This window comes from Ambystoma mexicanum, chromosome 3p, assembly GCF_040938575.1.
Source record: "Ambystoma mexicanum isolate Mex_15411 chromosome 3p, UKY_AmexF1_1, whole genome shotgun sequence".
Lineage (NCBI taxonomy): Eukaryota > Metazoa > Chordata > Amphibia > Caudata > Ambystomatidae > Ambystoma > Ambystoma mexicanum.
The window spans coordinates 652,368,965-652,395,641 of record NC_090925.1 but is presented as its reverse complement, the minus strand read 5'-3'; the positions used below and the strand labels follow the sequence as shown (position 1 = coordinate 652,395,641).

General features: G+C 48.0%; 1 protein-coding gene across 1 annotated transcript in view; it reads right to left on the bottom strand.

Annotated features, from left to right (window-relative positions):
• Nucleotides 1-26,677, bottom strand: part of LOC138579581 (uncharacterized) — a 250,662-nt gene that overhangs the window by 169,482 nt on the left and 54,503 nt on the right. Inside the window, exon 2 of the mRNA XM_069649853.1 lies at nucleotides 4,361-4,668. Coding sequence (XP_069505954.1) covers nucleotides 4,361-4,668 — 308 coding nt within the window. The remainder of the gene's footprint in view (nucleotides 1-4,360; nucleotides 4,669-26,677) is intronic.

Genomic DNA, 26,677 nt, shown 5'->3' with positions numbered 1-26,677 from the left:
ACTTCTCACCTAACTTCCAGTGTTAGGCATATGACACACAACTCTTCTTCAAACATCCCTCTGACCCTCTCCGTAGCTCCTCCGTATTTCTGCCTCAACGCCAGCAAGACTGAGATTATTCCTATTGGGACATCCTCTTTTCCCCTCATTCTGACCATCCTCTATGGGCTCTCCCCCTTCTCCTTCATCTGAAGCCACAAACCATGGAGACATCTTCGACTCCAACCTCTCCTTCCTCCCTCACATTCAGGACCTTGCCAATAAGCCCACTTTCAACTCTACCTCCTCAAAGGAATTTCCCCTTTTCTCACTTTCCCCCAGAAGCTCAATGTCTCTAGAGCTCTGGTTCTCTCTAGGCTAGACTACTACAATAACCTTTTCCGTAATCTACCCTCTTCTTCTCTATGACCCCTCCAGCTAATCCAGAATAGAGCTGCAAGACTTATCCCTGGCCTCAAGCTCCCGGTTGCTGCAAGGATCAAAATAAAATCCCTCTGAATCATCCATAAGGCTGCCTGGGGCCTGGGACCTGGCTATCTACAGCTTTCTCTCACTAAATACTTTCCCTCTAGATCTTTATGATCCTCCAACACTAATGTTCTGTGTGTCAAGCGCTTCGCCAAACAGAGAGCTGGTGGCCGATCTCTCTCCTCAACAGGCTCCCCTTCCTCTTTGTCTTGAACTGGATCTCCTAAAATTCCGGAAGCTCTTCAAGACTTTCATTTTCACCTCCTCCATCCCCTGCTAAAAACCCACAGTTGCTGAGATTGGTGACCAGGACCCTTATGTGTCCTCTTAGGCCCTGGCCTCCACACCTCAATCGCCACAGGCCTGCACTTACCTATTTATTGACAGCTGACCACTCACATAGACACTTACAGCTGCTCACTCCCTAGTACTTCCCTCCTGATACACTTAGCACCTACCCCCAATTGCTCTTCCCTTCTCTTTTCTCTATTCACAAGTTCTGAATGCTGACAAGGCCTAGTAGGTCCACCTCTATCTTTCATTGTTATATTTGATTTAATTACCATGTTTCCTCCCTGTTGACCTGTGGCGGCTTCGAAACACATTTTACTTGATGTAAAAGCATTTTACAAATGCACAATAAGTAAATACATGAAATGCATGGAGGGACAATTCACTGATGCTGCTTTTGAGAGTTAGTGAAATTAAATAGCACATGAAATGCAGTTGTAGCTCTAGTTTCTTAGTCTCTCTGGTTGTGTCTCATAATGCTACTATTATAAAGATGGGCTATGATATTATACACGCAAATAAGGTTCCCATGCCAGCCGAAATCAAACATGCTATAAGGTTTGAAAATCTTAAAGTCGTATGTGGTGAGAAAAAAATTACAAGTGATAGGGGAATATAAACACAGTATAAGGCCTCCGATACGTAAGGATCAGTGGGATTGGCTTTTGGGTCCTTTAAAAAGTGCCATGATATTTAGGCCCTGGCTACAGTCATTGGCCCTCATTACGACCCTGGCGCTAAGGGGTTTGCGCCAGCGTTAGCTGCGCCGACCCCTTACCGCCAACTACGAGTTCCCATAGCGCCATGGTCATTTTTCCGCCCGCTTTTTGCGGGCGTAAAAATCCATGGCGCTATGGGACCTCGGTGTTAATTACGCCACCGTAGTGTACGGTGGCGTAATTAACACCTTCCCCACTCCCATTGAGCCCTATGGGGCCGAAATGGGAATGGGGAAGGGTAAATGGGTCAATGGGGACTTACCGCCCCGCCGACCTCGGAATGGGGCGGTAAGTCCGCCATCCGCCATGGCGTAAAGGGACTTTGCGCCATGGCGGAAAAGTCCGCCGATGGCGGTAAAAATCCGCCAGGGTCGTAATGAGGGCCATTGTGTATTAAAGATGTTGAACTAGAATACAAGTTGGCATAGGAAATATATGAATAATAATGAGTTATTGCAGGTATTACGAGAATACAAAATATTCCTGCTGCAAGATGCTTGGCTTACCCACAAAAGCTGCAAGTTCAGAGTTGGATAAATGATACATGGGTATTGTTTAATTTTGAGCAAGTAATGTTTCAGAGGACGAGTAGAGATGGGAATTATGTGGATCTTTGGGTGCACTTTAATGATTTATATGGTTGTTGAGCGTTAGATTGAGTATTGTGTACTTTCAAGCAATCTAGAAATGGAGGGATATGGTAATGTTCCTTTTTTGTGTGTCTAAATGTTTGTTCTCTGTTCTTGTCCAGTGTATAAGTAGATCTTATTGTTGTATTAACATTTCTTAAGAGGGAAGAATGTTGCCCTAATGGGAAAGTGGAAAAATGTATAGCTTATTTAGCAGGGTAAAAGATGACTTATTTGTTGATAATGTAAGGATGTATTGTTTATATTGTTCAAAATGTGTTCATTGTTGTATTCTTCCATACTTTTGTTTTTGAAAACATCAAAATAAAGTTGTAAAGAAAATATACAACCTTTTCCCAACCTTTTAACATAGTCCAGGTACTCTCAGCAGCCGACCCCTTTCTTGTTCACAAAATACCGGGCCAGCAACTCAGAGGCCCTGGAATAAGCCAGAATGTTAAAATCCACCCAACCCCCTGCAGCAATTTCATCTCTTCCTTTGATGCTGATATCAACACAGCCGGGTTAGACCAGTACTCCCCGAACCCCAGTTGCCCCAAGGTGTTTTTTACATGGGAAACCCACTTTAAAGAAGTACTCCCTTGCTGAGACGGAATATCCAGAACTGCGTCTTTATATTTACAAAGATGTTCATTTGTCCATAGGCGGACCAAGTAAAGCACCATACACAATTTACAGATTGAATCGAACCCTTGCAGGACAGTCTCAAGCAGCACTGGAATATTTTGTGCACTGAAGGGGCAGCCCAAGGATATTTTTCAGGAATTTACTCTCCACCACTGCTAGGGGCTCAACAGCCATGTGCCCCCAAAGTTCATACAAAACGGCCGGTCGAGTCTGGCTTTGTACGCCTCCAATGAAACGCGCACCGCCCCACTTGCACGATGCCATGACCCTCACCTCCAGATAATCATATGAATGGACCTGCTCAATGACTCCATCCTCCAGAATAAGTCTAAGAGCCTTCGGTTTCTTCCTCACATTAGCGTTAAAAATCATGGCCTTAGTTTTACTAATGTTCAAGGACAACCCATTCCTTTTGCTAAAATCAACTAAAATCTCCAATTGCTTGCGAACACCTACAGGAGTTAGGGAGAAACAAACTGCATCATCTACAAACAACAAGACTGGGAGCTTGTTACCCGCCAGGGTAGGGCATCGGTCGGCAAGCCCAGGAGCTTCTTCAAGACCTTAGTGATGACTCGAAAGGGTCATCAGTGCCGCAAGCCCATGTAAGTGGCAGCGAAAGACATAGCAAATAACCTAACATATTCAGTGAAGAATGGCAGGTTACAGCCAAAGAAAGAAAGTGCCTCTTGGGGTAGGATGGCAAATGAGGCAATACACTCTGAGGTAGTTTTATGTTCAAACTGTGGTCAGTCTATGCGTGAAACATTGAACAAGTTGTTGGGAAATGTATGCTTTGTATGTTTGGAATGGCTATGCTGAAAGACAAACTGAAACTGTAATGAAGAGAGCAGGTGTATGCACAACTCTGTAAACACATATACAAGAAGAAGGAGCTTACCTTTTATTCAGAAACCACATGCACTACACTTATCTCCAGAGAAGAACACGGAATAAAATGTGGTGGGCATGTATAGCAGTGGTGTAAGTTCCGCCCTCTGGAATACAGTACAGTATCCATATGCACCAGAGGTTCCATGTAATAATGTCCCCTCAAAAATGTCTCCTTACAAAAAAGTCGCTGTTTATTGCAGAGACATTATTACATTGAACATGGGGGGTGACACCCCCGCAACCGCTGATGTTTTGTTTGTTTTTCGAACGGGAGCAGGGGACATCCCTGCAACCCGTCCTCAGACACAATGTCACCATATATAATGTTGCCAATGGCTTTTCCCAGCGAGATTATGTATGGGGACATTATTACCTGAAACTGCACAAGAACTGCTATAGGATCAGCAACAGCCGCTGTTCAGTACCAGTGTGGGGTTGGGTGAGCTTTTGAAGGAGCTCCTGATAGTTCACAACGATAGAGTATATAATAGATTGACTTTCTGGTGCTTAGTCAGTGGGTGTTGAGGGGGTTGCCATGGTCACCAGTAATCATTAGAAATGCAATTGATATACCAGTACACAGGAAGTGATGTGAGTAATGTATCTGAAACAAGCAGAACTGCTCGTTCGGTACTGACAGCTGACAAGGATTGTGACACTGTAAGGAAAAATGTAGAACATAGGGCACTGTGATTTGGTGTTGTACCGTACCTTTACTGTTGACGATGTTGTGTTTACAAACGTTGGACCTTCTGCTGGTGCTCCTGTAGCTGTTGAAGGTTGTGGCTGTTTTTCAGCGGCGGCTGAAGATGCTGGCACATTGCTGGGATGCTCTGAAACTTCTGACTCTGCATTCAAAGCCACTGGATATGCTGAATCAATGCTGGAAAGAGTTGGAGATGCTGGTTCTGCACTGGCAACAAGTGGTGAGTTGGATGTTGTCCCGTAAACTACTGCGGAAAGTGGTGCTGTACCGGTAACTGTTAATACTGATGCGGATTCCTCTGCTACAGGTGAACCTGGAAAAATATGAATGGGAGAAGGAGTTCATTAAATATGTCAAGATAAAATAAACACTTCATAATTTTGTTTCTATGTATGCACGTATGTATGGAATGTATAACCTAGATGGAAAGCAACAGAGAGATGTAAAAACGGGACACACCCAGCGGTTACAAGTAGGCTGGGGGGGTAGCAGAGGACGTGGGATGGGGAGAGAGCACAGAAGGGGGGAACTCCAGAGTGGAAGGGGAGGGATGAGTAGAGTGATCGATCAGCAGTTGGCCAGATGTTGTTTGAAAGTAGGGTCTTCAGGACTTTCCTGAAGCGTGATTTTTGATGAGGCCCTAATCCTGTGAGGGCACACAATATACATGGGCGCACAGGGCAGATTCCCCTTGAGAAATCCTTCCTTATGTGTTTGAGGGAGAACAATTCTTTCTTCTTGACTGATTAATTGAAGATCCGAGATATATCAGCGTTGTACCCTTTGGTAGAGATGTGTTTGCAAATGAAGGCAACTTGGTACCAGTGAGTGGTGTTGCCTGGGCATGGCTAAAAGCAGCAGGACAACTGTGGGGCTATGTTATCGTTTTGAAATCATCGATCGAAGTGAGGGGGATCGGATGGGAGCTGTGCTCCTGTACTTTTTTTTTTCTCCATTACCATTCCTATATTTTTATTTTAAAAAGAAACCACTCCGGAGCGCTCCTTTTTAAAGTAAAAGTATAGGAACGGTTGCAGCACTGCACTGTCTGATGCAGGCTGCAGACAGTAGACAGAGGGCAGAGCCTTTGCCCAGACCTGCGCGTTGAGGTGCAGTGCCGTTGATTTCTGCACGTGCCCCTCACTATGCGCAAGCGTGGGCCAGTAACCAGCAGCCTCTGTCAGAGTTGGACTGCACCAGGCCTAGAATTTACCTCCTGCATGCTGCGCTGCCAGACAGGTAGCTAAAGGAGGGACACAGACGGAGGTGAGTGTAGTGGGTCGGGAGAGAGGGACGGTTCAGTGCCGTCCCTCTCTACCGACCTGAGCATTTTTTATTTCATTTTGGTGCGGGGGAGGGAAGTCACAGAGCCAGGCTAGGTGCGGGGTCGGGGGAGAAGGACGGTTCAGTGCTGTCCCCCCCTGCCGACTCGAGCAGCATATTGTACTGCACTGCAGTAGTGCAGTGCATGGTGCGGGCGGGAGGTCAGGGGCCAGCCAGGCCATATGACTAGTGGGTCGGGAGGGAGGGACGGTTCAGTGTGGTCCCTCTCTCCCGACCTGAGCATTTCTTATTTCATTTTGGTGCGGGCGGGAGGGAAGTCACAAGGCCAGGCCAGGTGCTGCCCTGAATCGGGAGAGAAGGGCGGTACAGTGCTGTCCCTCTCTCCCAACCCGAGCATATTGTACTGAACTGCAGAAGTCTGCAGTGCAGTACAATATGTCTGCAGTGAAGTGTGCGGGCAGGAGCTCAGGAGCCAGCCAGGCCAGATGACTAGTGGGTCGGGAGAGAGGGAGGGACGGTTTAGTGACGTCCCTCTCTCCCGACCTGAGCATTTTTCATTTGGTTTTGAACGGTGCGGGCGGGAGGTCACCGGACAAGGCCGGGTCCTGGGTCGGGAGAGAAGGACGGTTCAGTGCTGTGCCTCTCTCCTGACCCGGGCATATTGTACTGCGCTGCACTGCATTAGTCTGAGTTCGGCGGATAGCGCCCAAAAGTAGCGTGTTTCCACGTCTGCAGCAATGAGACACTTTTTAGGCCAATATGGGCCAGTTTTATGAGTTACTTAACTTTGCGGATAGTAGTTTTAACTAGTGTTGCTGAATAAATATTCATTAAAATGCACAATTTTTGTCCCATTTAAAATAAATACCTCACCCTTCGGTAAACAGTGTCACAAAAGGAATGAATTGCCATTTGCAACTGTGGGCCACTTTTTCATTGCTTGCCAAGACAGTTTTATGGCCCAGTCCGACTGTAGGGGAAAATGTATACAATTGAGAGCGGATGGGTAAAGCTGGAGACCACATGAACCCAGAGCATTCACAGACTGAGGGCATCCATTCATTTTCTTACCTATGCGAGCATAGCCAGCCGCCTCGAAGTTATTCAGCAATCTGGCACTATAAAAATGCTTTAAAAATAGAACAAACACACAGGCGAATAATTAAGCTGCATTGCACTGGGTAACACAAGCAACCCCTGCACCACCTTTTTTTACAATATAGTGGGACATTCAGTACAGCTCTAAGTAAATGTTTTATAAACATGTTCAAAGTCCTCTGTAAATGGAAAGTGATTCTTACCTTAATCCGGTCCCATGAAGGTGGTAGAATGAGAATCATTTTTAGGGGGGGTTGCTGAGATAGTTCGCTTGTGTTGCCCCCGAGGACACTGATCCAAGGCCCTCCCAAGTCAGAGTGCCTACGCCGTCTCCTGGGATGAACAGCCTCATCCTGGCAGGGTGCGGGCAGGAGGTCAGGGGCCAGTCAAGCCGGATCTGCATGATTTTTCCATCGTGGAAAAGTCTTTGACGGAAAGGTTTGCATGAGAAATGTGCGAACCACAGAAGGGTTGCACATTTCCCATGTGAACACGCATTCAAACACTTACATACCCACACCCCCACCCCACCCACAACACACCCACAACACAACAGTACCCACACCCTCAACACACCCCCACACACACAACCAAAATAAACAAATGCTACTTACCCTCTTTAAACTTCCGTGATCGGGAACCGGCGCCACAGGGTCCTTTTCTTATTTTTTTTGTTTTTTTTGGGAGCTCCGGGAGTGTCCACCGCAGTCTTTTTTTTTATACTTACCTACAATGCTACCACCAAAGGTTCGAACTTTTGGTGTTCAAACCTTTGGTGGTAGCATTTTTCATACTTTTTGTACGGTCAGACCTTTTTTTCGGTCCCACCTATAATGTCTAATAGTTAGATGCTAAAAACTAAATTTTGCTTTGATGCCCTTAGTTGAATATTCTTAATATCAAACATAACAACACTTCATGCTGGAGGATTGTGACGAATCTCCAAACCTAAGTGAGTTTATGACACAACTTATTTCATTGTGAGTGTTTCTTAAATCGCTGAAAATAAAGTGGGTAAATAGATATTTTGCCTTTTGCATCTTATTCTTTTCCATTTAGGATGTGGAAAATAAAAGGTACACTGATATTATTTTGGCACAACATGCTACTATACGAATTTGCATGTTGGCATTATGCTTTACTATGCAATTTGTGTATTTTGCAAGTCAACTCTATAGGACAGTTTCATTGTAGGTCTTGCTTGACACCCAACACTTAAATATGTGTTCCATGTAAGACGTGGAAGAAGATGGCCATGCCCAAATAGCACAGTGGGTTAAAATCCCTGTTCAATGTTTAGCTTAAGTGTGTGATCCTGGGCATATAATGTAATATCACCCTGGCTTCAACTGCAAAAATGTGACTGTGTATAAGTGATTACATTTATACCCTTAGAATAGGACTTGATTTGATAGGCAGACATAGGGCCTCATTACGAGTTTGGAGGTAGCCATGATGCTATTAGCGCCATGGCTGCATCCAAAGTCGTGTCGGGGTCCGGGTAGTTGGAATGGGGACTTACTGGGTCATTCCAACCTTGGAGGACCCGGTAAGTCCCCATTCTCAAAACCATTCCCCATTCCCATTTGAGCCCCCAGAGGGCTCAATGGGAATGGGGAAGGAGCTAATAACGGGCCCGCAAATAGCGGACCCGATATTAGCTCCCTGGTCCCTTAACGACTCCCGCTAAGGGACCTCGGAATGCGGCGGTAGGTGGTTAACGGCACCGGCATCCTTACGGTTGCCGTTAACCCCCTACCTCGATACTCGTAATGAGGCCCATAGTCTCACCAGCCAATCAGCGCACCTGAGATTCTAGTATAGCGGACTAACTGTGGTTGAACCAACATTACATTTTCTCTCCTGTTGCTCCCAGCCACTGAAGTTGCTTGGTTCGTCCAGAGTACTGCCCCACACTCTGCTATGACCTGCTAAGCTATGATATGATATTGAGTCTTTCATTGAACACCACCATCTGCCATTCTCACATTTCTAGGGCCTTCAGAATCTGCAAGAAGTGGGTGTTTTTTCAGACATAAAGGAGAGAGCTAACTGTTTGTAACATTGGAGCTGCACTAGAATAGTCTCATTACAATGAGTAATGAAGTTAGATGCCACTCCTCCACCGTCTCTGAAGTTAGCGCCTCCTCCAATAATTGAAGGGTTAGCCCCCTCTGAAATATTAGTCTAGGTGCACCCCTATTGCATTCTGACACAACCCGTTCTAAAAGGACAGCAGCTTATAAAACAGACTACTTGCCCAAATAATGAAAGAACACATAATTGAAAATGGATGCATGTCGTGATGTGCTGATATGAGTCTGACCAACGTACATGCGGAATACACTGCATGGTCCCCATTGCTGCAGGGCAGCCCATTAATTAAGAGCTACCCCCAACTGGAAGCTATTGGGCACCCTCTTTTATCTCAAACTTCTTGTTACTTTATTGGGGACGTGCACAGTCGAAAGTAATTTACGTGTAAAATTTAGATATGGGATTTAAGCTGATGCTTATTTAATTTTTTTTTTTTTTTGTAAAGCACTATATGCATTGTGTTGCTCTAAAGTGGATTGCTGGGAGAAGGGAGAGTTTCTGGGGTTAATTCTTTGCGAGAGAATGTAATGGATGGGGGAGTCAATCATAATAAATAGGTCAAAGGAGGGTAATGTGGCAACTGCAGAGAATGTTATGTAATCAAAGGATAGCCTCCCAATATGACCAGCACACACTTTTATCCTTCTAGAGTTACCAAAAACAAGTACTTTTGAATACAGCAATATTAATGTCATCCATTACTACAGGATCTGGAAACACCCTATGTTTGAACAGTATAGAAAAGCAGCATTATTTCTGTTACCTAAGTTGTTGAGCTTTGGAAGCAGTGATGTGTGCGTATTTCATCAGCTTCCTACCCAACCCCACAAAAGCAGAAAAACAAAGTTCAATGGAGGGAAATATTTCTGGTAGCACAATGGAGTTCCTAAATAAAATGCATTAAGCTGTGACAGGGACAGCGGCAGGGCCTTTTAAACTTTTCATGTCAAGTGCCCCCCCATAACAGTCCCTGTGTTGCCAGTCATCAGTTTTGTAACACTGCAATATATTAATTTCTCTGTTTTTGTTCTGGGACTTGAAATGTGCACTTTGCAGTGCTCACTGTTTTTTTTCTTCCCACTGGATATACAGAAGTGTTATTATATAGATACATATCCATTTGGAAAATGGTGTGCTGTATATGTGCAATTGAGGTGGTAAGTGATTTTTTATGGCTGGCTAGTAGTTTGCAACTTGAAATGTTCACCCCTGTATCCCATACCCCACCTAGCTCTTAACAAATGTTTAAGCAACGGATGTTCGTGATAAGAAAAGCAAATGATAAGAATATCTGTGTAAAGTAAAGTCTAGGAAATGGTCTGAGTACCAAGCATATGAAGAATACCATACATGGGATCTCACCCGTGTGTGCATGCTCCTTGTAGTGCCCTGGCTTCTTAAATGCTCAACTTTCTAGCCTCTTAGAAGGAGTGTGCCCTTATCAGTAGTCCACGTCCTTCAACCTCAAGCTTCATTCTTTCCTGGACGCATCCTTCTCTTAGTAGCCTACCTGATTCAAGCTTTGTAAAGATGCTCTAACATGTGAATGCCTGTTCTTCATTCCCTATGGATTCATCTGTCCACAAGAGAACCAGGTGACTGAAATCCTGCCCAGCCAACCCAGAGGCATCCAGGAAGTATTGTTTCCAGACTGCTCAAGGTAAGGGAACAAGGTTGTATAGCTTCCATATGTTATTAGTGATAACACACTTGAAGGAAGAAACCATTCAGTCTGTTTACATACCTACTAGTCTGTCCCATGTGGCTCCTGAATGTGCATAAAGCAGCTGAAGATTATCCATGGTGTTGCTGTTGTGGTGGTGTATCGACTGCCACTTAGATCATGTGTAACCATTAACCTGCATGTTTTTGTCGTTTGTGGCCTGTGGGCTGAGATTCTCCACTCTATTTTTTCCAGAAGAGTACACATATGGCCACTTAATATGGCAACATTTGACACCGAGCTGCAGAAAAGGCAGGACTTTTTCATCCGCAGACATCCCCAATCTTAACGAGAGTATATGAAGTCTCCCACTCTTGTAACCAGTCTACTCAAATCACTGCTAAGGTAAAGAGAGAAATTAATCCGGGGAATCAGAATTTAGCATAAATCCCTTTGCCATGCAAATTGGTCTGCATTTCTCACCCTTACCAAAGAATAGGTTTTTTAATATCTAAGTCTGACATATATGCCCATGAGGTAGGGCTATCTCTTTCCTGAATAGTTCAACTCAAACCTATATTATGCCTCGAGGGTGTGCCTGCGTTTCACCGGGAATTTCCGTCTTATGTGGATGTGAGATATAGGTAGTGTGATTCTATCACATATGTCAGGACCCAGGAAGCTCACCCTGCTTTGTGGTTCCTATATGTGTGGAATCCTGGAGCTGGAGGCCTGGATTGAAGAGCTTTGTTGAGTTTGGATATGCAGGAAAACAAGTGATGGGTAAAAAAAGCATTTTTGCATTTGTGTATTCATCTGTGGATGTCAGATGTGAATGCATGTCTTTTGACAAGGGGTTTCTGTATTAGTGGCTATATAGGAGTGCAGTGTGACTGGTGGGCATGGGTGCACTTGCAAATACAAATGTATAGTGAATATTCTGTGTGTGTGTGAATGATTTAGAGAACCTGTAGGGGTGCATGTCTGCTGGTGTGAATGTGAATGAATATGTGTTTGCATGGAAGGTTGGGGCTTAAGGCGGTGTTGGTGCATTGAAATGTTTTCTCAGGTGGCATAGCGGGAAAAGCAAATAAAATGAACATTCTTACATTGCAGTAGCATTTCTGCATCAAGATGAAACATTATTCCTTATTATAAATTGCATTTTATACTGGGGTTAAGCTCAAAGTCAATATAAGTGTTCTTACATGGCCAATCCGGAAAGGTTTTTTTACTATGGCATGGCATTTTGATCTGTGTTGAGAGGTCAAAGACATCATGAAGTGTATCCATAATATGGGTGGTGTGGCCATTTGTAATTTGTTCTTCCAGCACAGCCATGTTTTATTACTGTGGCATGCCACCTTAAACTGACGTTAAGGGCAAAGCCAACATGATGAGCGTTTTCTATGTTGCCTCACTAGTCAACACGGTGCATCCAGTCAGGACCTGTTTCAATTGCCAGTATAGACATGTTTTCCTATAGTATCTTTGCTGGTATTATGGTCAAAGCAACACTAGTACATTCTTATGTGTAAATACTAGCATATATTGGTTTAACCTTCATGGACATGTATGGACACTCTAAGCATTAAATTACTTTTTTTTACAATGGCAGAAAATTGCATTGTAGTGGGAAAAGGCATTATGACAATGTGTTGGGAAATGATCCTGTGCACTGTTGGTGATTCTGCATCTAATTGATTTTTCAAAACTTACCCTAAAATCTGTTGTAAACTTACATTTATTTTTTACCCAATTGTCTCTGAAAATGTGCTGCAAAAAATCACTGTTTAAGTCATTATTTAAAGATAATTCTCACAGGCAAAACCCTCTGAACCCTTCTAATTGATTTAAGGCTCACTTGCTACGCTTTTTTGCTACCACGTATTTATGGTAAATGTTTATTCCCAGTCCTGCCCATCTATAAAATTCACCTATGCACTTGCACGTTCTCAATGTCACTGGGCCTAATAAGATTGTTGTTTCGTTCTCCCCTATTCCCCTCCCTTGTTGCACTCTGAAACACCTGTGTATGAGTGCAATATAAATAAAATATCATATCATATCATACCAGCTGTCACTGGAAACAACACCAGTTTTTTTTCTACAAAATCCATAGCTCCACTACTATTTTTCCCCAACTTCGACCAGTTTGAAATAATCTATCATGTCATGATAGTTGGAATGGGTTTAGCTCATGCATTGTATACATATATTAGATTTTCTCCACATTCCTCTCACCAATGCCCATCAAGATGTTCTTCTATATCCCCTAGAAAGTGGCAGATAAAGAGAAGCAGGAGGAATGCACTGGTGCTTATACGTCTCTGAGTGGAAGAGGATGGTGCTGGCAAAGGGAGTTGTGGAATAAATGCACGGAGGAATCGTGCATTTAAGTGTGGTTGGACTGCTAAAGGTGGAGGACATATTTTAGCTTCTTACAAAGACACATTCGGGGTAATTCATAGAATTTAGCACACAAGTGGCGCGTGCGGCTGGCGCACAGAGTGCGAGTGCGACAGTCTGTGCCAGCTGCGTGCCCCAAAACCCATTTTAGTGCACAGCATATTCATGGATTTGAACATCCATAACCAGCCGTGGTGCAGAGCGGTGCAGCGACCCTGCCTCAGCACCAGTAACGCCCTCAACCCCGCCCCGTGCACCAAAAACATCGCACAAATCCCCTACATGGCGCAAAGGCCAGTGGATCAGCATACAGACCCCCAACCAGGAAAATACATGGAAAATTCCCTGCACACGCCTCGAAATACATGTAACCCGCTCGTGCTATTCAAAACATGTGTAAAAGTCCACGCGCACCTCTCGGAATACACGTGCCCCGCTCACGCTATTGAAAACATGTGTAAATATCCACGCGCACCCCTCGGAATACATGTAGCCCACTGGATCTATCAAAAACGCGTGGAAAACTCCCTGCGTTCCCCTCGGAATACAGGTACCTTGCTCGCACCAGCAAAAACGTGTGTAAAAGTCCACACGCCCCCCTGGAATACACGTACTGCATCCCACAAAGAGCACGTACACAGCTATGGAAACACACGTGGGACCTTCAACCCGTGGCGAGGGAAACGCCCCTTTGTGTTACATCACAGATGTGCTTACGCGCTAATGGCCTTCCCTCGAATTACACGCTGATGTGCTGTTTTTTCACGTGCCAAATCACTCCGTATCAAGCTGACCACACGATAACACATGGAAGACCACGCTCCTGCCAAGAAGGCCAAATGACTGCCACCAGAGACCCGAGCAGCCTCCCGCGAGCCATCTGCAGTGGTCCAGTTGCAGTGACCACCCCTGCTGGAACAAAAGACTCCTGACTGAAGTCCCATCACTCCACAGCCCAGCGCCAGGACCCAGTTGCCCACCCACACCTGTCTCGGGGGTTGCCATGTCCGACAAAACACCTTCCGGAACCAGTGGCAACCCCCAGCCAGAGAGGCAGAGGGCTATCCGATTCAGTGAAAAGGAAGTTGGTATCCTGGTGGAGCAAGTTCTGGGGCATTCTGATGCCCTCTTCATACCATTGCACGCCAAAAAGGAAGAATGGAAGTGGATCTGGAAGGACATAGTGGGTGCCATTACGTGGAGGGGATGGCACCCCACAATATGAAACACGTCCAGAAGCACTGGGAGGACTACAAGTCCAGGACCCTCAAGAAGGCCCGGCGCCTCTTGGAAGCAGAGGATGCAGTGGGGCGCAGGGGCCAGTCTAACACCCAGCAGATGAGGGTCCTGGAGCGCATTTTCCCACTGCTTCACCACCAGATCCTCAGGATGCAGGCCCGTCTGGAGTCGAGCGGTAAGTGGCCATGCACTCACGTTTAAAAAAGGGCATGTTGCAGTGTGCTGGTAGTGAGCTACTTGGCTGCATGTGTGGCATGGGTCATGTTTGGATGTGTGTGTGTGCAGTGACATGATGGTGCCGCATGTGAGTCCAGTCAGGCGTGACCCACATGGATGGTGTATGTGCTACAATGCATCATGCGGAGCAGCATGCAGAACACACACATGTATGCTTGCCTGTGTCTGTACTTTGACATGTTTGGGGTGTGAGAGATGTGTGCTGCTGTCATGGACATGCATGATGTACATGTCCATGTGTCAGAGTAGTGTGTGCGCCATGGATGCATGACACATGTCTGGTGATGTGTGTGCATGTGACCAGCATGTCCCATGGTGCATGTGAGAATCAGCCCACCATTGGATGCAACTACGGTGCCTTGGACATGGATGCCAATGTATGTTGCATGTGCCATGCCTGTTCCTGCATGTGTGTTGCCTGCACTGACCCATGTGTTGTCGAAGGACATGATGGAATTGATGTTTCACAGTGCCATTCATGTGCCATTGCTTTGTGTCTGGGGGACTATAGTTCAGTACCCTGATTCTTGTGTTCAATATCTCCCTTTAAACAGCGGAGAGTGAAGAAGAGGGCAGAGACGGTGCAGTGGAGGAAAGCGGCAGGGATGCCTCCACCGGCCGGTGATGCAAGGCCCAGTCACCCTCCCAGGAAATACCATCATCCAGGAGCGAGGGGACTGGTGCCACGTCTGCCACTACGGCTGCCACGGAAGGGGCGGATGAGCCCCCACAGGGGCTTGCAATGGCAGAAGACGGTGCAGAGCCATCCAGGTTGGTGGTGGGCATAGAGGAGGAGGAGGCCGCTACAGAGCCGCACATGCGGCCTGGTGAAGGTGGTACCACTGGTGCAAGTGGTGCAGTCCAGGGGCAGGAGACACACAGGTCACCGCAGATGTGTCTGTGCATGTCTCTGTCCCTGACACTGTGACTGCATCACCATGCACCAGCAGGGATGCCCCGTCCCAGGCCCGTCCACAGGTAGGGGGGAGGTCCACGTCATCTGGCACTCCTCTACCTGAGGACGAAGGGACCTGTGACCGGATGGAGTCCACCCTTGTGGTGTCACGTTGCGCACACATGACATTCATGATGACGTGCGTGTGTCCTGGGGGGACCATGCACACCATCACGAAGAGCTGTGTGCCAACGTGGCCCAGTTTGGAGTGTCCATGGTCGGGGGTTTCCTCCATGTGTCGGCCAGTCTTGCTGCCCTCTCCTCCTCTGTGCCTACCATACGCCAGTCCTTCTCCGTGCCGTCTTCCGTCCCAGATGCCACCAGGGCCCCCTGTGGATCTGCCCTAACCAACGCAGCCAGCCTGGTGGAGATCCCATCCCTGCCCCAGTCGGGAGTCGGAGGTCCAGCAGGGGTGGACAGTCCATCAACTGGACCCCAGTGGATGGAGCATGTGCCAGCATCATCAGGCAGGGCACGTGCACAACGGTGCCGGTGGGTTCCATCATCCCGAATGCCATTGTGGTGGCAGAGGCAGTTGTGTTGGAGGCAGCAGCAGGCTCAGGGTGGGAGGCATCATGGCTCGGGGCCATCAACATCAGAGGGGCAGGCATCGGCCGGAGGGCAGGAGGTCCCTGGATTGGGAGTGTCTTCCGTGTGGCAGCGGTTGGGCTAGCAGATAGATGCGGAGTGGCGGGGGGCAGAGGAGGCACGGCTCACTATGTCAGGGTGGAGAACTCCATACGCAGGGCATTGAGGCAGGATGATCCAGGCAACTCGCAGGGAGTTGGAACAGGCCATGACTGCATCCATGTGAGACTTCGAGGCCAGGGAAGAGGCCCACCTCCGGGACATCGACATGGAGTTTGATGATGCCCTGGCCCGAAACATTGAGTGAGTCATTGGACTTGCCCACCACCATTGTACATAGTTCATTAGTGTTAGGTTTCCTTTGTTTTTTCTTTTTTTTTTGGGAGTTCATTGACATTGCTCCACTTTGTGTATATAGTTTTTTCTTCATAGGACTATTTTGTTGTCCTATGAACAATGTCATGTTGAATGAAAAAAGTGGTCCAGTGGCAATTTCAATAAGAAATACATAATCCAAATAAAAGAAAATCATTGATCCATGGGTAAATTGAAAAAGAAAGTATGTACAAGTATGCAACTATATACAATGGAAGTCCACAAACAAAAGGAAACCTACAAAATAGTCCTATTATATGTACAACTATAACACGAAGGGGAGCAATGTCCATGAACTCCAAAAAAAAAAGAAAAAACAAAGGAAACCTAACACTAATGAACTATGTACAATGCCAACGGGCAAGTCCAAGGATTCACTCGTTGATGATCCGGGCCAGGGCATCATCGAACTCCACGTCGATATCCAGGATGCGGGCCTCTTCCCTGGCCTCAAGGTCTCACAGGGATGCAGTCATGGCCTGTTCCAACTTCTTGCAAGTTGCCTCGAGGCACTCAGCCTGCCTCAATGCACTGCGCATGGAGTTCTCCGCCCTGACCATAGTGAACCGTGCCTCCTCCCCCCGCCGCTGCTCTGCATCTATCTGCTGGCCCAACCGCTACCACACGGAAGACACTCCCAGGCCAGGGTCCTCCTGCCCTCCGGCCGATGCCTGCCCCTCTGATGTTGATAGCCCCGAGCCATGATGCCTCCCACCTTGAGCCTGCTGCTGCCGTGCATGTGCCCTGCTGGTTGATGCCTGCACGTCCTCCTCTTGCTGGTGTCCAGTTATTGGGGTGGCCACCCCTGCTGGACCTCCGACTCCCGACTGTAGCAGGGATGTTTCCTCCACCAGCCTGGCTGCTGCTTCAGAGGCAGCTCCCCAGGGTGCCCAGGTGATACTTGGGCAGGAAGATGGCATGGAGGACAACTGGCGCAAAGGGGGTTCAGTTGAGGAGGGAGTCGCTAGAAGATCCAGCACATGGAGTAACCCAGCCTGGGTGACCTGTCCTAGTAGGCCGACGCAGTCAATGAGACTCACGAGAACACTGCACGTCATCCTGAATACCACGTTGACGCAACGCCACCCCAGCTAGGACAGGCTCAACCTGGTCCCCGATTGCCAAGTCCGCAAGGAGAGGAAGGCCAGTTGTTGTTCCCGCATTCCCTCCCTGAAAACGTGTCTGTACGAAGGCATCCTTGCTGGTGCGGGATGATGCAGTCACAGGATCGGGGACAGGATTACACACAGGCACCTACGCGGTGGCCTGTGCTGCCTCCTGTCCCTACCCCTGGACTGCACCACAAGCACCAGTGGAATGCCCCCCCTCCAGGCCCCGTGTGTGGGCCTTCCATGGCCTCCTCCTCAACCAAACTCCCCACCAACCTGGATGACTCTGTGCCATCTTCCTCCATATGCCCCTGTGGGGGCTCAGCTGCCCCTACTGCTGCCGAGGAGTCCACCTCCAACCTCCGCCTCTTGGACCTTCCCTCGGCAGCTGCGGCCAGGGACGCAGCACCAGACTCCTCACTCCCGGAAGAGATGACAACGTGGTAGGAGAGCTGGGCCTTGCATCTCTGGCTGGCGGTGGGATCCCTGCCTCTGTGCTCCACAGCACCGTCTCCGCCCTCTTCATCAGTCGACGCTGCAGACAGGGAAGGACAGATCACAGACATCAGGGCACTGTACAATGGTCGGATACACATGTCAAAGTTGCACATGAGTGGCAGTGTCAAACTTCACAGATGCCATCACACTCCCCAACATTCATATCATTTGAACCCACACACATGCAGAATTTGACAGGAATCGTGCAGCAGGCAGCAGCATCCATACGCACAAGACAACATGAACATCCGAAGGTTGGCATGATGTCACAAGCAACATGGGGGGTGCCGAACACATGTACACGTGCCAACAGACAGACATGCATCTTTACATCTCCACCACCTGTCAAAGTGCAATCATCGGCAACTATGTCACATCTGGCAAAGGGGTTCAGACATGTCTCTGTCACATGCATCCATGGCATATCACAGTCGCACACATGTCAAACACACATAAGCACTTGTATGCCATGCACGTACATGATGGTGGAACCAGCATCCATGTGTCACACCCCAACCATGCCATAGTACATACAAAGAAATGCTAACATGTGTGCATCCCCACATGCATTCGTGCATCATGCATTTGAACACATACACCATTGATGTGCATCACACATGACAGGACTCACATGTAGCACGGTCATGTCCCTGCACATACACATCCATACATGGCCCTTTTCAGACATATGTCCAAGCTGTATACTCCTGGCACACCTCAACATGCACTGCGTCCAGTAATTATGCATGGACACTTATCGCTCCACTCCGGACTGCTCTGCCTCTCGAGGATCTGGCGGTGAAGCGTTGGGCATATACGTTCTAGGACCCTCATGTTGTCGGTGGTAAGGTGGACCCGGCACCTCACTGCACCCGCTGCTTCCAAGAGGCGCTGGGCCTTCCTGAGGGTCCTGGACCTGAAGTCCTCCAAGCGCTTCCGGACATGTTGTATTCGTTGACTGCCACCCCCTCCACATTGATGGCAGCCCTGATGTCCTTCCAGATCCCCTCACGTCCATCCTTGTCGGCGCGTCTTCTTCTGTAGAGGGCATCATAATGCCCCAGGACTTGCTCCACCAGGATACCAACTTCTGCGGAACTGAAGCTGATAGCCCTCTGTCTCTCTGGCTGGGGGTTGCCCGTGGTGTCTGATGGTGTATCCCACGACATGGCAACCCCCGAGGCAGGTGTGGGTGGGCAACTGGGTCCTGGGGCTGGGCTGTGGAGCGATGGAACTTCAGTCAGGAGTCTTCTATTCCAGCAGGGATGTTCACAGCAACTGGACCCCTGCAGATGGCTGAAGTGCAGGCACCAAATGGCAGGGCACGTGGCTAGCAGGCAGGCAGGCAGCAGCAGCTGGCAGGTGGGAGTCTGCTCGGGCTCTTGGAGGCAGGAAAATGGCCTTCTGGGCAGGAGCGTGGTCTTCCATGTGTTGTCGCGTGTCCAGCTTGATACAGAGTGATTTAGCACATGAAAAAACAGCATGTCAGTGTGTTTTCAAGGAAAGGCCCTTAGCGCATAAGCACGTATGTGATGTGATATGCGCGGGCATTTCCCTCATCACGGGTGCATTGCGATTTGGCAAGTGCAAAAAAATCACGTCCGTGTGTGGATGCATGTAATTCGAGGAAAGGCCCTAGCGTGTAAGTGACGTTACGCACACGGGTGTTGCCTTCAGCACGGGTTAAAGATGAGCGCAGACCAGCAAAACACTGTACATGCTGTTCGTGGAGACCAACGTGTGTGTTTACTCTGCTGGAATCACACACGATTACTTCACAGCGTCTGAAGTCCACCTGGGCATGCCTACTGTTTAGAGGTCATAGTAGCCTGCATGTTCCATGTGTACGTGTTTTTTGTGTTCCTGGGTGCCACACCGTACTGCTGGAGGTAATATTCACGCACATGGGCTACCAAGGTCATGTGCACAATTTTATTTTATTTTTCCAATTTCCTGTGCTTACATTTTTTTTAAAAAAAATTCGATTTTTTCATTTTTTTCTTTTCTTTTTGGGGGTGCCTGAGCATTGCGTGACCCGTAATTTCTCCCCAGGGGTCACAGACAGCCTTGCATGGGCACTGGGGTACCTATTCCATCAAATACCCTGTCCCCTTCTAGCCAATTGCCCAGGACAATTGTTGAGTGAACCTCCCATAGCCCATTTCCGATCAGTGCCATGGTTGGGAGGATACCAAAGGCTAAGGGTGGCAAAGCTGGGCATCCTCCCAGGGCTGGACGTGCACAGGCTCGTGGGCATGGAGACCAGGGAGGATGGAGAGTCCAGGGTGGCCAGGGTGGCTACAGGGGTGGAAGAGGCAGGAGTGCCCCTCCGGGACAGGATGCCCAGCACGTTCTAGTGCAGACATGCCACCACCCCCTGTGGTTCCTGGTGATGCAACTGTTGCATCAGAACCTGGCAACCATATCGCCCAACAGCAATTTAAATCTGCTGTCACAGGCCCACCGGTGGTGGTAGCTGCAGGTGCAGCTGTGGACACCTCTACCCGGGCTCTGGGTCAGGCATCACATGTTGCGTTGTATGACAAGGACTCTCATTACGATTTCCATCTTGTCCGGAGGATGGGCTCATGTGCGTCCACTGTGGCTGTGACTGTGGCACACATATCTGGGGCAGTTATGACATCTGCTGCCCCAAGCAGATGCAACCAACACTACCCCGGCAGTGACTCAGACCCAAGCCAGACCTGCTGTCCTCATACCAACACCCACTGCCTTGGTCCAGTCCACCAGTGTCACTGCCCCCAATGATCAGGGCCACATTGCCTCCTCAGGGTCAGTACCACCGTCCAAAAGGAGGAAGTGTGCTCCTGCACAAGAGGCTGGGGTTCCAGACACAGCTCAGGCCTCTGACACGTCAAGGAAGAAGCCTTTCTGCAATCAAGAACTGGACTTCCTTGTGGACTACGTGTCGGAACACAAACATGATATGCTTGTGGGCCCACAGTGCCATACAACGTATCACCAGCGTTGGGTCCTCTGGCAGCATGCAGCAGATGGTGTGACATCCATGGGATTCCAGGTGTGCACAGCTCAGGAATGCTACAAGCGCTGGAATGACTATAGATGCAGTGCTAAGCAAACGCGTGCCTCCAATTACACCATGTCTCTGGTGACTGGTGGGCCACCACCAGAGGGGGATGAACTCACTCAGCATAAGTTCATCCTGGAAGAACAAATCTGTGTAGTGGGAGAGAGGATGGTTATGATGCATCATCTGGTGAGTATTGATGCGTGTAACTCAATGACATGTGTGTTTGGCATGTGTGACCTGCACAGCTACAAGTAGTCTCTTTCCTATCTTCAATCTCCCTCACCACCTTTGTTGTTCACCAGGGGTCTGACCTCTCGGCCCCAATTCATGGAGAGCAAGTGTCAGCTCTTGACTACTGCATTATCATATTTTTGTACAAGTTCGGTGCTATGCTGATGACAACTGGCTCATTTCCTGGCTGACCTTGGCCACCTCTTGTCCCTCCCTTATTTCTGATAGCCTCATTGCCATTTGCTTTTGGTGTTCTACCAATGGTCTCTGTCTGAATGCCAGCAAGACTGATACACCTTTGCCATTCTTTGCCATCAATCTCTGGCCAGCCCCACTGGCCTTCCTCCTGCCTCCACCTGCAAGACCAAGAACCTCAGTGTCACCTTTGACTCAACACATCCCTTTTACACACACATTTGTGACGTATCTTGGAATGGATTAACTTCTTGCTCCACCTCCTCAAGCGTACTGTGCCTTTCCTAACATTCTCCTAAATGCTCACATTCTGTCAAGCTCTGGTTTACTCAGGTTGGGGTACTGTGACAGTCTCTTTCAATATTTGGCCTGCCTCCAAATGCCACCCTCCACCACTAATCCAGTACAGGACTGCAAGACTTGTTCTTGGCCTCAAGCCCTGGGATCCTACCTTTCCAGCTCTGTGACCCCTTCATTGGCTACCAGTGGATGCAAGGATGTTACTTCAGACCCTCTGCATTGTGCAAAAGGTTTTTTTAAGACTGGGTAGAAAATACCTTCAACAATTCCTCTACCAATTCCTCCTCTCTTGAGTCCTTTGCTCCCCTACCCCACACTCCCTCAAGGTCAGTCATTAATTGAGTAAGTAAGGTAGGAGCAGATCTGTGTCTACAGCTGGGAGCACACTTTTGACCAGCCAACTGGCCATGTTGAAGCTTGAGGAGAGATATATCTGCTTCTGGAAGCACCTCTGCTTCTGGAAGCACCTCAACACCATCTTAGTTGCTCCTGCATTAGCCCCTCTTCTACCCAGCTGATCAGTTTTCTATGTTGGCACTGTGCCCCTGCACACACTCTGTCCATTGAATCAGGTACCTACTCACCCTGCCTCCTTGCTGCACTGCCTACAGGCCTCCCATATCAATGGGTACAGTGCGTGTCCCCATACAGTCCAGCATTCTTTGTCTGCACTCATCAGACTTGCCCTGTCCAAAACATCTTGCACTTGCCACTTGCTGGCTGCACTCCCACTTTTTGAATGGACAGTCTATCATTGGACTTCATTTTCCTTCTTTGGTCTCCTCTGTTTGACACGTTCCCCTCCTCCCCCTTCCTGGGTCTTCAACCCTTTATCCCTTCTCCATGCACTAGCGTGTTATGTATGTCACTTTGCCCAGTATGATAGTTGTTTTGAATTCTTTTCTCCCTTGTTCCCCTACCTTTGCTTTTTTTGCGCTATGAGCCACTTGTGTACGAGTGCAATCTTGTTGAGATGTCACATCATGTCATATGCATCCTTTGTCCTTGGTACAGTGTGGCTCACTATGAGTGTGCTGATGGCAGTGGCTCCACATGCACATATGTGCAGGATCATCTTACATGTGCATTCCATGTATGCCCCTAGGTGTCCTTGAAAACCTGCTCATTGTTGTATTTGTCCAGGATGATCCAAGTGTCATCTCATTTGGACAGCCATTTCATGCTCACTGTAGGTCTGTGTCATCACGCAAAACTTTAGGCTGTGCAAATCTGTATCATGGCCTTGGCTCCCCCAGTTACAGGCCCATGACCACTTTTAAACTGGTGTTGTCTTCTACATGCATGGATGTACTATGGATGGTTCCTCACCTCTCATCCATCATGTCTACTTCTCATCGGCTGTAGTGACATTTGACTGACGAAATGCAATAAACGCACACCTACACTGTCTAGCAATGCACAGTATGGCGTGGAACATGTAATTGCCATGCAGTGCCTCCCTGCTATTGGACAGAGGGCGTGTATTTCACAGAAACCATGCTACCTGGTGCATGCCATTTGCACATGATGGCTGCAATTACCGTTACACTGCAATCATGTTTGAATATTGTGATCACTACGTGCGCCGTGATGTTGTAAGTTGAGGGGCTACACATGCACTGCAATGCACACACTCACTCCTGTGCCAAGTTAAGCCCTTCAATGTGCAATCATGATGGTGCTGTGTGATGTTGACCTGACATGTATGTACCCATGTCCCTCCTATCACAGTATGGAAATGCACTAGCGTAGGTGCCTCCTATGACACATGTACTATGCATAGTTGATTGTAGTTGAGTGCTGCACATGAATATGCATGTTACATGTATCATGGTGTGTTCGGTTACATTTCTAGCTGTGTCTATTTGTATGTTAATACATGCGTATGCTAGGTGCTGACTATTTGTTCCCATCTCTCATTTTGGCATTGGATATATGCCCTCTAGAGGTTGTGTGTGATGCAGGTGATTTGCAACATGCAATACATGTGTTGCATTCACATTTTGCACACATCCTTTACTGCTTTTGGGATGGCCCTGCATTGCAATGCCACTGGATGCATGTTGGGGTTTGAGTTGCCTGTGACATGGCTGTTTCATTATTTGGCTGTCAATCCTATGAACTGTATGTGTGTGGTATGTGCTACTGACATGCGTGTTCTTGTTTCTTTTCTTTATGTTGCAGGTGATGACGCACTGGTGGCAGAGGATGAAGATGTCATCCCAGACACGGTGGTCATTTCACATGACCAACCAAGCACCATTGGTGGTCATGGGGTGGCAGCCCATGAGAACCCACAGGTGCTCCAGGCCATCGTGTCCAGAGCTGACTCTGAGTCAGGCTCTGATATATCCTATGACCACTTTGTTGAGCCGGATCTGCATCATGATGTGTCGTCGCCGGTAGGTGATCCTGTGTCGGATGGTGTTCTGTCTGCAACACCTGCAGTAGGGGGCCAGGCAGGGTTGGAATGTCCGCCTGTGGTGGTTACGGGTGCACGGTCACACTCGACACCAGTTGGCCATTTTCCTGGGGCATCAGGTTGATGGAGGGATGCAGTCCTGCAGCTGCGGGCGGCACCAACCCAGCAATTACCACGGCTCCTTGGGCCCAGCAAGTGTGGTGTCTGGCAACGCGGTGGCCGTGTGCCACCGGGGTCAACTGAGTGGGAGTGTTCCATGATTGCCATAGCACAGCAACAGGGGGGAGCAGTTGAGATGATTGCTCAAGGTATGGAAAGTGTGGCCCATTCCATCCTCCTCTCTGTAAGGCAAGTGGTGCTCCATCAGTGGGCTACGCAGTACACTTGCCGCTCACTCAGGCTGGGCATGGCGGCGTATGACAGGGCGTGCCGGGCTGAAATGGTGGCTCTGCATGAAACACTTAATGCTCAAGCAGAGGCACACCGTAAGGTCCTGAGGGTGGAACAACAAGCCCTCCAATCTACATTAGCTGACCTCATGATGGATGAGAGTAGGCGGACAAACGACAGGATGGTACAGCTTGGAAGAACCATCTCAGCTGAACTCCATGCAAGCCGGGAGTCACTCAGTTTGTCATGTGAGGCCATGCAAGGAGAATTCCATCTCACACGTCAGTCACTGCAGGAGGAAGCACTTGTGACACGTGAGGTAATGCATGCTGACCTCAGTCTCATTGCCCCCCAGGACCTGGCTTACCAGACCCGCATACATGCTGCCATTGAGGGGCAAGGGGCGGCTAGGCATGGTGAGTTAACTGTACCATGTCCACCTTCTGATTCAGATCCAGAGGGTGATGATGACAACCTATCTCCCACATAGGTCGGGCCTTGCAGGTGCTGAGCCCAGTGAGTTTTTTTTTTTTACCTCGACATCTACACATGTGGTTGTTGAGGTGCACCCTGTACCTCCCCCTCCTGGGTGTCCCCCCACCCCATGGGTCATATATGGCCATTTTTTATTTATTTTTTTGTGCACATTTTTTATTTTTTGTCCAGAAGTTTTTTTTCAGAAAATATTTTTCTTCCAAATTGTATGGTTTTTGGTAAGTATGTTATCTTTTTATTTTCATTTTTAAATTTTTTTCATTATTTTGTTGTTCTTTTTCAATGATTTCACTTTGCTTTTTATTTGTTATTTTTATGGTTTTATTCAATGTTATTGATTTTGCTTTTCTTTCTTTCATTTCTCTTTTCATTTTTTTTATTTCAATTTATTATTTGATTTAGTTTATATGTTCTTTAGAATTATTTTTTATTTCAATATTATTTTGTCTATTGTGCATACATGTGACAGTATGGTGCTTTGTGGCATCGGAAGGCATCCACTGTGTGATCCAGCTGGGCCCATTCAGGCTTCTCTTGTGTATGTGTTTTGCTTGGGGTCCTGACACATATGGTACTCCTGCTTCCCTTTTCCATGGGCTCGCAAGGATTGCTCGGTGTAACAGCATATCAAACATGGGCATTGGGCTTCCATCATATCTGTGGCCAGCCTGCAGTTCTACTTGTGTGTACACCCCTAGTGGGTAGTCCAGATGGGTTCTCCAATGCATGTCTGCACTTCACCTTGATGAGTATTAAGCTGACTGTGCATTTCATCATGTTGCTTGAGATATTTGTTATGTATTGACTGTCTATTTTGATGCACTTCATGCTGTAGCTGGTACCATGCACCCTTTGGCTGCATACAACACACTGATGGTGGGAGGGGTCCATGTGCTGAGAATGTTGAATTGGGACAGTTTTCGCACAGTGATTTTGATATGCCACATGAAGGCTGCACGCTGAGTTACCCCTGTCACCACGCATTTCAATAACCACCCATTCCTTGCTAGCACCACTTTGGACATTTCTCAGGCATGGCTGGTGTTTGGATGTGACATCTGAGTTATGACTACATTGTTCGTGATTTAAATTTCCTGTTTGTGTCCTGGACCTGCTCCCCCTCTCCCACTGTTTGCACTTGACCCTTGTGAAAATCCGGCCAACCATGATGCTTGAGCCTGCCACCACTATCAAAAGGCCACACAGGTGGCCCTGTCTAGACCTGTCCACATGCATTCTCAGTCACTTGAATGCCACCCTGCCTCCCCTGCCCCTGTCAGTGTCCCTCTGTCCCCCCTTCATCATCACATCCCCTACTCTCCTGCACCATCAGGTTTTCCTCTGTCCCCTGTGTGTGCTTTCTTTCACCATCTTCCCCATTAGTCATTTGGAGCTTGGCCCCCTCCTCCCTTCTCTCCTCCCTCTCCCTCTCCACCACCCTTTAGCCTCCTCCTTGTACTCTGGCTGTCATTTTCAACCACTACCCCCATTGCCATTGGCCATGGTGATACGTAGGCACTTTTCTTTGCAGACATTTTCCCTTCTACCTCTGTCCTTCCATGCCCCACCTTCGCCATTTTAAGTATAGTTTTGACAGTTAATTTGATCATTAGTCCCTCCACCACTGATTACAGGTAATCTCTTCCCCCTTTCCCTTCTGTCTTTCTTCCCCACCTCCCCAGCAC